General features: G+C 41.1%; 1 protein-coding gene across 2 annotated transcripts in view; it reads right to left on the bottom strand.

Moving 5' to 3' along the window:
• Window positions 1–8,400, bottom strand: part of FEZ2 (fasciculation and elongation protein zeta 2) — a 28,998-nt gene extending 20,598 nt beyond the window's left edge. For both annotated transcript variants that reach the window (XM_084512676.1, XM_084512675.1), the window contains exons 1-4: window positions 8,105–8,400; window positions 6,525–6,633; window positions 3,640–3,756; window positions 1,759–1,903 (exon numbers count right to left, since the gene is read on the bottom strand). In XM_084512676.1, the coding sequence (XP_084368802.1) occupies window positions 1,759–1,903; window positions 3,640–3,756; window positions 6,525–6,633; window positions 8,105–8,352 (619 nt within the window). In that variant the 5' untranslated portion in view covers window positions 8,353–8,400. The remainder of the gene's footprint in view (window positions 1–1,758; window positions 1,904–3,639; window positions 3,757–6,524; window positions 6,634–8,104) is intronic.
• Window positions 8,401–12,182: the final 3,782 nt, after the last annotated feature.

The raw sequence follows: 12,182 nt of genomic DNA, 5'->3' as shown, positions 1-12,182 counted from the left end.
AAAAAAATATTGGTTGCACCACTGTTTTATTTTATGAAAAAAGAACAGTGAGAGCACCAGTGAGTCCCAACACTTAAGAACCAGCTTCACAGCCAGAAAACAATTGTTCAAAACCCAAAAGAGAGGGACATTTTACTCAACCGCAATCTTGACTTAAATTGATCAGTTGTCATGATCAAAGGCTACAGAGGTGCTACACAGAAACTAGTCACCTGATACGGGTGAGTGAAAACAGAGTAATTCAAATTCAGTAGACCACCTGGATTAAATCTTAGATTTGTAAACTAGGGGACTAATCTGTGTAACCAGAATCATTACATTCTATTTTTGGACTATCTTAATACAAGTATTTCCCCAAAAAAAGAGCAAATACAAACTTTGATTTCTTTCTTTTTGTCCTAAAGAATAACACCTCTGACTTGTCCTACAAAGGACATACTCAGTTTCCAGGAAAAACCTGCAAGAAATTTGGAGATATGCAGACTAATTCTAAAGTGGCTTTGCACATAAAAAAAGGTAGCAAGAGCTTTCCATAAAACAATGATCTGAGAGATGTGTAAGCAGATTCTGAGAAATTGGTGAAGCAAAGTTAAATTATCTGCCAAAGTAACTCAAGGAATTATTTGGTCAAGGCTGACCTTTAATCCATAAAGATGCAACAGAGAAGATGAGCTCCTGAGGCAAAGCAAAATAAATACAATATGGAATACAAAGCAAGCTTGATTAACTCCAAACCTAAGGACATATGGAACTGTCAGAAGAGCAGGAAGCCCTGCTGAGCAAGATACACTTTGCTTTCACATTCGTGAAATTTATGTGTTAAGACAGCTAAGAGACCAACCATGAAAATGGAATCTCCTCCATAAATCTGAAATGTAGCAGAAACTGTAAGTCATGTCACAGAAGGTCAGCCAGTTTTCTGAATCATCTGTAGAATTTATACTGCTGACCCAGACTACAGGAAAGAAAGCAGCAAACTTGTAAAAGGTCACAAAGTAGTAGGACGTGCTAGCAGATGCGTTCCTATCACCTTCTAAAATAGATTTTGACAAATAAGCAGATGAAACAAATTTCCATCATGAAATTGATTAATCACAGGTTTCTTTTGCAAACAAATACAAATTTTACACTTAAGCTACATATGTAATTACTTCTTTTATAAAAGGAAGAGCAGATTATTTCCTCTGTGTAGAAGATGACACAAAGTTTTTTAATTCTTAAGTTTTCTGAAGGGGAATGGAAAGGGTGGAGAGAGAAATGGTCATGGCTTTAGGTAGGAAGAAAACTAGGGTTTCTTCATTTCAGTGTTACTGTGTATCAAGGTAAGTTGCAGTGACTGAAACAGTACCAAAGAAATACCATTTTCTTTTACCTACCACATAGCTTTCAGGAGCTTTAGCTTATCTCCTTAAACACCAATAGCACAGTGGCTTCAAGAAAGCATTTCGCTTTAGAATATAATTTATTAAAGTTTAATAAAAATAATAGGCTTCTCACATTATCTATGAAAGGCCCTCACCACAGTGAATCAAGCTTCAGTCCATTATAGATGTTAAAGTTTTATTTTTATTCTAAATTATGAGAAGTCTTCTGTTTACGTTCTAATTCTAGTTTCTCCTTTTAGAAGAATTTAAACATTTTGAAAACATTGTTGGATGCAGAAATTTCATAAGAATGAGTCACTATAGATCAAGTACATAGCAATCTTACCCATTAAAGTATTTTCAATAGACAAAATACTAAATAAATATCACTTACTCTCTTCATAGCTGTTGTTTGTACTGGATCTTTTGAGTGTCTGAATTTCCTGGGAAAGTAAGGAGAGACGATCAGATTGAGTGGGCGTTTCATCATCTTCTGGATCTGGTGATTCCTGCATCATTTCCTCTATTTCTTCAATGACCTTCAAAAAAGAAAATTCTTATGAAAATCTTCACTGCAAGAAGAGAAACAGCCTGCAATTTGAAGCAAATCTATTAAGAGCTTAAGTGTTTTTTTACTTTCAATTAGTATAGATGTTGCTGGACGAAACTCATACTGAGACTGGATTCAGAAGAACAAACAAAATTATACTGATATTTCCTCCTCATTCTCCAAGGATATCTTTTCCCGGTGTGTTGGTGATCTCACTACAAGCAGTGTGTTGAAACCATACAACTATTTCCATATGAAGGTATACAGAGTTCTGCTTAAGAGAACTGAACTGGAATATGCAAGCTGGACTATCTCTCCAGAGCATTCAGTTGAAGGGAAAACAAAACAAAGTCAACTACATTTTTTTTCTCATACCCCCAAATTTCACTATACTTCTCTAAGCAAAAAACGGTTGTGTACTTCTATAGATACCTCTGTTACAGAAAATTCAGTACAAATGGAACAAAGATGACATTAAAAAACATCAAACAAAGCCATCTATTGCAAATGGAATTCTCTGTTCTCAGTTCTTTAAAGTCCGAATATTTTTCTCTCTATTTTTTCCAACATGACAAAATCTTCCTGTTAATCTGGTACTTAGATCAGAATGGAAGAGTTCCAAGATATGGCTATCAGAAGAAATAGTACTAATATTTCCTCAGGGCCATAAAAACTACATCCTCTTTATTATTTTTTTTCTTTATACTATATGGCATATTATTTGTTCATTCAGATCTGTATTAGTTTATTGTTCTCATAATTGTTTTACCATTAATACGAAATTGCTTCCAGACAAAAAGAAAATGTCAGCCAGAACAAGTTCTGAATAACCTGATAATCTGCTGTGCTTATGTGAAGTTTTATGAACTGATCCATCATAACCTGAAGCTGATTCCCTTCCCTAGGGATAAGATCTGAGCCAGATAGAAAGTACAAGAACAGAAATCCTGCACATAAAGAACCTATGTTCATTTTTATACTGAAAAGTATGTCTACAGGCTAAATTATTAGCTGAGAATAACAGATCAAATTCTGCAAGTTTAATGGCTGTAGACATTGTTCAGATGCACTCTGCAGTAAAAGGGCAAAGACAGCTCAAGCAATCCCAGCTCTTGTACTCTGAGTATCCATGCTCACGAGAATTCAAAGATAACCACTAACAAGAACATACACTCTTGCATTTGCTTACTTAAGCAGGATCTTAGTGGACAGACATTAACCTCACTCAAAAGAGCAATTCTCTAGAGGGCTTAAATCTGTGGATTTGTAACAGAAGCCTTCAGTCACCAAATGCTTAGTAGGAAAAGTGTTGATCTGCTCTCACATTAGCCAAAAGCTTCAGAGAATTCTCAGTAACCGCAAAGCCATACGAGGATATGAATGTCCATGCTGTCAGGCTGGAAAACTACAAGCATTGCAACAATGCCACCATTCTGAAAATATTTTGTCTTCTTAATCCATAAATTTAATTTAGTAGTATTTCTGACTAATTAGTGATAAGAAGGGTATAAACACTTCAAAGACTCTGACTATCAACCTCACCTGAAGAACCAGAAGTTTTTCAAATCTGAATGATGTTAATGCTATCTCACACATTAGTACAACTCTAATAAAAGAACAATTAAGAAACTTAGCTATTGTAAACAGCAAGGAAGAAGAAAAAAAGATAACTACAGATGAAAAGAAAGTACTACACGAACAACAGTGTCTTGCTGAACACTTTACCTGTTCTGCTGTGAATAGTGGTTCATCATTGATGCAGGAAACAATGATGGAATGCATATCCAACTGTTCCCTCAGCTCTTCGTCATCTGACAGATCAAGGTTTAAGTTATCATTTACCTAGAAAGCATGAAAATTTGTATTGTTATATAACCTAACACACACGTTTATATACGTTTATATGTATAAATATGTGTATACAAATTAAAAAAAGGGAATCTAATACTGAGTTTCACACAAACGGTACATATTCCCTGCCCATAGTAATGAAATCAACAATTCTTGCTGTCAAGTACCTGGAAACTGAAGTGCCTTAATAACTGAAATCAAAACTGTAAATGTAGAAAGTTAAAATAGCTGTCACTTTTGAAAGATTTAAAAAAAAAAAAAAAAAAAAAAAAACACTCTCAGCATTTAAAGATCTTGTACATGGTGACACACTTATATTTCCAGGGAAAGCTGTCAATCCAATGTAGGTATTTAAATCAGGCAGTTGTCTTAAATGAAGACACAGGTTTCAGTGTGGGGGAGGAAAGCTACATATAATATCTAATATTATACAAATCTGTTATTTTATGTGCTTTTATAGTTCTACTTTTCCACATAACGAAATACACTTTGTTGTTGTTTTAAAAATAGAACATGTTTATTTAAGTCTGTGCCTTAATCAGTCAGGTATATTTTACTCTCCCACTGACATATTACAGCTTATTTACTAAGTGGTTTGCTTTTTCTGCACTTTATCTGTTACTGGATTCCAGCCAAACCAGCCTAGAAAAGCTAAAGTCATCTGAAAACACAAACTTTGTATTCCTTCAGATATCAGAAGGAAGTCAGATGTCCCAGATTCTGGACAAAATTGAAGAACAATGCAGTAACAGGGCTCCTCTAAGAATCTTTGTTCACCTAGCACGTGGATACATTTAAGTTTTGTCATTCTTTAACGTCTGCAGTGCTGACATGGTTAACAACTATGAGATAGTCAGCAAGGATAACAGCATAGCTAGAAGGAGGTCAGTTCCTCCTTCCTGCCTTCTCCAAAACAATACGGTGAGAGACTACCAGAATATATTCTGATAATATAGGCTAATAAACCTAAACCAGCCCAAGCTACAGCTGATACCCAAAGGACCATCCAGCCACTCTCTGTGCCTGTTTCTGCCCTCACGCTCCTACTCATTGTGCTGGCAGTAACATTTTTTGCAATCCAGGGGAAGATCTGCCTAAAAGTAATCTAACAGAAATATACCAAACAAGCAATTGCGCAATCCTGTTCCTTGTACTGCTGTACAAGACTTCCACCCAGCTGCTCCTTTCACTGTCAGAGCCATACAAAAATATTCACAGGTCTGTGATGTGAACCAACAAAGATCTGATGAATCAGCCTCATTCACCTGACATTTTTCTTCCTAGAACAGGAAGAGAAATACCTCAAGCACAAGTCCAATGGCATATTATTAGTTTCAAATGCATCAAGGAAACGTTGCTTAGCTGTTAGCATTCATTGTAAGGAAGTTAAAACAAGCTACTAGCTGGTCCATATGTGCTGTCATATATCCAGAAATACTGCTGAAGCAGACAAGTAGAAAAAAAAAAAGTGTGCTGAATGCTTCCAAACAGATGGGCTTTACACATCAAAAGACATGCCAGGTGGAGTGAAAGCTGAAAGAACTTGAGCTATATTTAATTCATAAACTAAAATTTCCTCTACTGGCAGCATACCTAAGATTCTTTCTAATTCATCAAACCAACTTTACATTCATGTAGTTCCATCATAATTTCCCACAAAACTTACAAGAAATATATTAAATATTTTATATTGTAACTAGTTTCTTATCAAGAAAGCCATGCAGTCTTTCAGTCACATAATACAATTACAGCACATGGGACTGCAGTTGTTTTTACTTCAAATGTAAGGATCTAATTATTCCGAAACCATTTAGACAATCTGAGCACTCTATTAATAAAAATTAGAACCACGAGTCGAAATCAAGGGATGATCATCAGACTCAGAGAAAGACAAAATGAGTTCCACATTGCCATCTTCCCCTGAAAAACCCCTAAGAGTCAGTTTTCTTCTGATATCCTTTTCACCAAAACAGCAACTACTGTGGATTTCTAACGGATTTCATAACTGTGGATTTCTAACGGATGGCAGAAATCAAAGCATTAATCTATTCTCACGTTAGACACCAAGGTATTTTTACAACATAATTCAGCTTCACCACTTTTAAAGATAAACAACTAATTTCCTCAGAAGACCTGAGATGAGAACTTTTCCTAGCTTTTCTTACCGAAGTGTTTTAATCCACTTTTAAGAAGATCAGAGGACAAACCCTTCTGTAAACATTGCTCTAGCTCTTCCTTCTCTAGAAAACTATTTCACTTGTTAAATTAAAAAATACAAAACAAAGCATTACACTTCAGTGACCCCTGGGTTATCTTTTCTGTTAAAGAATCTACTTCAGTCTCCACCTGACTGCAGAATGAGATCAGCTTTGAAAAAGTCCACAATGGATTTACTAAATCAGAATACTCCCTTTTTCTCCTCTCTTACACAGAACATTGTTCAAGATAAAACAGATAGGAAAAAGATTTGTACAATGAGAAAGCATTTCACATAAATGTTACCTCTAATGCTCTAATCTAATTAACATTGGCCTCTAATAAACGTCCATCTAACCCTGTATTACTACAAGCCAAACAGAAGCAAACATATACCAATGACTATCTTTTTATTATTTTTTAAAATCTCATGTCTAATGTCAAGCAAAATATTTTAAGCTATTTAATAGCAACACTCCCTAATACAAACGCTAATTGCTTTATTTTCCTGCTGAGTATAAAAGATCCAAGAAGTGGTATTTTTTACTGGTATCAGAACTTACCCCTTTTTCTGAAAGATTCAGTGTTGGCAAGTGCAAAGCTCTGGTGTGGGAAGATTTCCAGTCAACTGGCATTACGTTACCATAATTATCAGTCAAGGCATTCCAGATCCTGGAAAGAAGAATAAAAATGAAGATGCAGAACTTAAACAATAACTGATCAGCAGTAAGTGCATCTGTAATGATAATATATTTCAAGTAATGACTACTAAACATTAATCTGCAAGTTACTATTTTTTATCAAGCTCTGAAGTCAAGTGACAATGGTTTTCAATAAACCTCATTTATTTCTCATTTTAAATGCAAAATTTAAGCACAGGAGTAATATAAAGCAAGGTAACAAAGAGACGACCTCACTGCTAATTATATAACTATACTCAAAATCTTCCTAGGGAGTGGGCAAGCCCTCCCCTAATGAAATTTGATCTCAGCTATAAATTCTTTTTCTAGTATTGCTCTTGTTTTCCTCGCATTTTGCAATTTAAAATTAGGAACTAGCAGAGTAGCAACTAGCTGAATAGCAACATCTGAGCCAAACTTCTATTTTTATGGCCTGCTTTAGCTACTTTTATCATACTTTTTTTCCTCTCTCTGTTTATCACTGAATAATAAATATGCACAACTTATGCTAAAATTTTACAGTAATTTTATTTTATCTAGAAGTACTCTTGCTGTTCCCAGTCCATCACTCTTGTTCACAGTTGATCTTAATAATGTCTACAGTATACAATGGACTCTAGGCTTGCAAATGCAGTCCTGTTCTGGTACACCAGTTCAGATTCTGAAACTGAGCAGCCCCGTCAGGTCGTCTCAAGTCAACTAACAAGCCCAGCCTCTAACCCTGGCAACAGCAACTTGCTGTTGATGCTTGTTTGGTGTGGTTGCCTAGCTAGGATCACAGGAGGTCAGAGGAATGCCTGAGCCAGAGACAGAAGGGCAGACAGAGCCTCCCGCTGTACCACATCTCTGATTCACAGCTCTGTGTACTTACCTCACTGTTTATACCAGACACCCAGTCATTTGCTGAGTGGCTTTTCCTTTTCTTGGAATGAGACATATAATTTAGTTACCTCAAAGTAACAGAAAAGCTGCAGTGTGACTGTATAATGAAGGCAAACAGCGTTCCTAATGATTCTATGATTGTATAATGAAGACAAGCTAACAGTGAAGTTTACTGTACGAGAGAATACAAATACTAGTAAAATAAAAACAGGAAGGCAGCAGAGGTCAGAAGTGGTCTATTGCTGAGGGGACACAGTAGTTATCACCGCCGCAACTCGGCGATCCCCTTCTCCATCAGCTTTCCATCCCTCCCCGGTTCATCCCCCAGTGGTGAAGCAGCGCAGCAGGCAGCCGAAGGCACAGCACCGCCAGCCACCCCGCCAGCAGGAGCGGTCCCCTCTGGGTCGAGGGGCACCCACCCAGGCGGCTGCAGGCCCCAAGGCCGGGCCCCGAGGCCAGGACGAGCCGCAGAGCGCCCTGCCCCGCCCCGCCCTGCCCCGCCGGCCCCACGTCCCCGCTGTCCCCTCAGGCCTCCCCGGGCACCGCGGCTCCCCTCTGTCCGTCCCCCCGCCCGCACTCACTCGTCGTCCTGCAGGGCGCTCTGCTCCGTGAGGGGCCGCAGCGGAACGCGGCTCTCGCCGCCGCCTCCGCCGCCTCCGCGGGCCTGCGGGGGCTGGAAGCAGAGGGACAGCCTCGCCCCCAGGTCCCCCCCGGCCCAGCCGCCTTTGTCGCGGCCGGCCTCGGCGGCGCCGCCAGCCTGCGGGGGCTGGAAGCCGGAGAAGTCCTGCCAGTCGCCCGGGTCCCGCTGCGAGGCCGCCGCCGCCGCCATCGCGGCACCTGGAAGCGTCCCCCTCGCCGGCTGCGCGCTCCCGGCGCCTCCCGCAGCTCCGGGGGCGGGAGGGGGAAGGAGGAGGAGGAGGCGCGTGACGGGACGGGGCTGCCCAACGGCCGCTCCCAGCGGCCGCGGGGGGCGGAGCGCGGCGCGCGCGAGGCGTTGGCGGCGGGAGGCGGTGTCGCGGGGCGGCGCTGGGGCCGCCCGTCAGCTCCGGCGCGGTGTCCGGGCTGCAGGCGAGGACCTTCGCCCCTGGCAGCCCGCCCTGAGGCGGTGTGGGGAGAGGGATCCGCCTCCAGGGCAGGTGGCGGCTCCTGCCGGTGCCAGTCTACGGGAGCGGAGGTGTTTTAAGGGACGCTGCCCTAATTTTGTGATAAAATAAAAATGGCCAGTCGCTGCGTAATTTCATCCTTGGGCTTTGGCTGTGTAGAATCACAGAGTCATTAAGGTTGGAAAAGAGCTCTAAGATCATCTGGTCCAACCATTGCCCTACTGCCACTATCACCCACTAAACTATGTCCCTAAGCACCAGGTCCAGCCTTTCCTTGAACACCCCCACCGCCAGGGACGGTGACACCACCACCTCCCTGGGCAACCCATTCCAATGCTTAACCATTCTTTCTGAGAAGAAATGTCTCCTCATTTCCAATCTGAACCTCCCCTGGTGCAGCTTGAGGCCATTGCCTCTAGTTCTATCGCTGGTTATCTTCAAGAGGCCAACCCCCTGTTCTCCACAACTAAGTGAGCATCTTTGACTTGCGCAAGCAAAGAGACAGCCACAGGAAAGCCCTGAGGCTGCAATAGGTCCTCATGAGGCAGCAAGTAGTGGCTGAGCACTGGGAACAGTGGGACCTAGTAACTGAGGCACAGGGTTGGTTTTTTTGTTTGTTTGTTTGTTTTTGTTTAAGCCTACTACTTTTATTTATTTATTTATTTATTTATTTATTTATTTATTTATTTATTTATTTATTTAAGTCTACTACTTTTATATTCCTCTGTAAGCTTTTGGTATCCCAAAATGTATTGTATTCAGTTCCAGGTTCCAGATCCCTCCCTACCAGATGGGTATTGAGTGGCTCAAACATATGCAGAGAAGACCAGTGAAGCTGGTGAAGGGAGAAGAAAGCAAGACTTGTGAGGAAGGAGCAGCTGAGGGAACTGGGGCTGTTTAGTCTGGAGAGGAGAAGGCTGAGAGGAGACCTCATCACACTCTGGAACTGCCTGAAAGGAGCTTGCACAGAGGAGGGTGTTGGTGTCTTCTCCTAGGTGACAAGGGATGGGATGCGAGGAAGCAGCCTCCAGTCATGCCAGGGGAGGTTTAGATTGGATTTTGTGAAGAATTTATTCACAGAAAGGGTAGGATAGGCATCTGAACAGGCTCTCCAGTGACATGGTGATGTCCCAGCCCTGGAGGTATTCAAGAGCCATGGGGACATGACAGGATTTGGTGATAGGACATGGTAGGTCCTATGGTTGGGCTAGATCTTGAAGGTCTTTTCCAACCTGGATGATTCAATGATTCTAAGTTTCTCTGCTAACCTTCCTTTGTTTTGAGCCTTAAGTTTTTCATTCTTCCCACCTGATGTTTGAAAAGAGACACAGCAGACAAAAAAAAATAATTCCCTGTTAAGCATTTTTGTGTCATTCAGGTAAAGACCTTTGTCTTATCCTGCTCATTTACAGCTTTTTCAACCTGTCAAGCCCTAGTCTGTATGGGCATTCCAAACAGAATCCTTTCTGATGCTGGTAGTAGGGCAAAGGAGGTCAGGACTACTTAGAGTGTTCAAATGTGGCTGCACCATCATTTTACACATTAGCATACAGTTGTTTCCTGTTCTGTTCACATGAAAAACCCAAATGTTTGTCAGTGACAGTCTTCCATAGACATAGCAGGAAGGAACAAAAATGCTGGAACAGTTAACTAGAAAGGGAAATTACTGGAAATTTAGCAGATAGAAATGTAAAGCAATGCCCCAAAATAACAATCTGTCCTAGTCAAAATCATTTTGCAATAACTACTATTGCTTGGGCATTTGAGATTATTAAAGCTAGCTTTCTAAGAACATGGACTCATTTTCAAGTAGCAATCAAAACAGTAAATATGATGCTAGTTCTAGGGTGTACCACATTTAAACAATGAGGATTTTTTTCTGTTCTTTTGGCCTTGACATCAAAAAGGTAGAGTAAGAACTACAAACAATGGCAAGATTGGCCAAAAAGTCTGGAACAGCTCTTGGGCTTTTTAGAAAAAAAATGAAGATGCAGGTCGCTAAATTAATGGGTGGTATGTAAATGATGATCCACTGCTTCTTTGAATGCAGAAAGTAAAGGGTATGAAATAAAACCCTCAAGGGGGTAGGATCAAAGAAAGAAAAGGAGGCCATTCTTTCCACACAGGAAGTAGTTAAGCTGAAAAACTCCTTCTCTCAGAAAGATACATACCAGAACTTTACATCAGTTCTATTAACTTACAAATTAATTGAAGAAAAATAGAACAGAACAAAAAAACACAACATTATAGGCTAATAAGTAAATGAATAATATGTGAACCAGGAAGTCCTTGAAGTGCCAATTATGATTCCTGAGACCTTTTAATGACAGGACAAGGGGGAAATGGTTTTAAACTAAAAGAGGGAAGATTTAGATTGTGGGGTTAGGAGGAAATTCTTCACTCAGAGTGTGGTGAGGCTTTGGAACAAGTTGCCCAGAGCGGTTGTGGATCCCCCACCCCTGGAGCTTTCCACCAATCATAGAATCATTCAGGTTGGAAAAGAGCTCCAAGATCATCTGTCCAACCATCCCCCTACCACCACTATCACCCACTAACCCATGCCCCTAAGCACCAGGTCCAACCTTTCCTTAAACACCCTCAGGGACAGTCACTCTACCACCTCCCTGAGCAACCCGACCCAATGCCTGACTGCTCTTTCTGAGAAGACATGTCTCCTCATTTCCAACCTGAACCTTCCCTGGCGCAACTTGAGGCCATTCCCTCTAGTCCTACGAGAGTTATCTACGAGAAGAGGCCGACCCCCAGCTCCCCACACCTTCCTTTCAGGTAGTTGTAGAGAGCAATAAGGTCTCCCCTGAGCTCCTCTCTTCTCCAGACTAAACAACCCCAGTTCCCTCAGCTGCTCCTCATAGCACTTGTGTTTAAGACCCTTCACCAGCTTCGTAGCCCTTCTCTGGACACTCTCCAGAAGGCCTTGATGTCCTTCTCATGCTGAGGAGCCCAAAACTGAACACAGTACTTGAGGTGCAGCCTCACCAGAGCAGAGTACAAGGGGACAATCACCTCCCTAGTCCTGCAGACTACACTATTATTCAAGGCCGGGTTAGATGAGGCCTTGGGCAACCTGATCTAGTGGGAGGTGTCCCTGCCCATGGCAGGGAGGTTAGAACCAGAGGATGTTTAAGGTCCCTTCCAAGCACAGTCATTCTATGATTCTATAGGACAAGAATTAGGATTCTTGTCACAGCACTGTAGGATTGCCTGTGGCTGTCTGTTACAGGTATGACTAGAACAGATGGATTCAATGTTAGGGCAGAGGCCTAACTGTGTGCTTGATGGATTGTGCTTTATGGAATGCTGAAACTATTTGGAATTCCACGAACCCCTCCAATGCAAAAATTCTTCAGTGCAAACCCCAGAACATTCGGTAACCGCAAACTGCCCTTTACCCACAGTATTTTCTGAACTGTTCTGATATAAGTTCAGCATGACAAGCGTATGACTTTGTACTCAAAGGGGAAAAAAACACCTCACCATAATATAAAGATATAAACTGTCTCAAATAAATATGAAGATTTAAAAACACTCACATCAA

The sequence above is a fragment of the Aythya ferina genome (genome assembly GCF_964211825.1).
Source record: "Aythya ferina genome assembly, chromosome: 3".
Lineage (NCBI taxonomy): Eukaryota > Metazoa > Chordata > Aves > Anseriformes > Anatidae > Aythya > Aythya ferina.
This window is presented reverse-complemented; position numbering and strand designations above follow the sequence as displayed.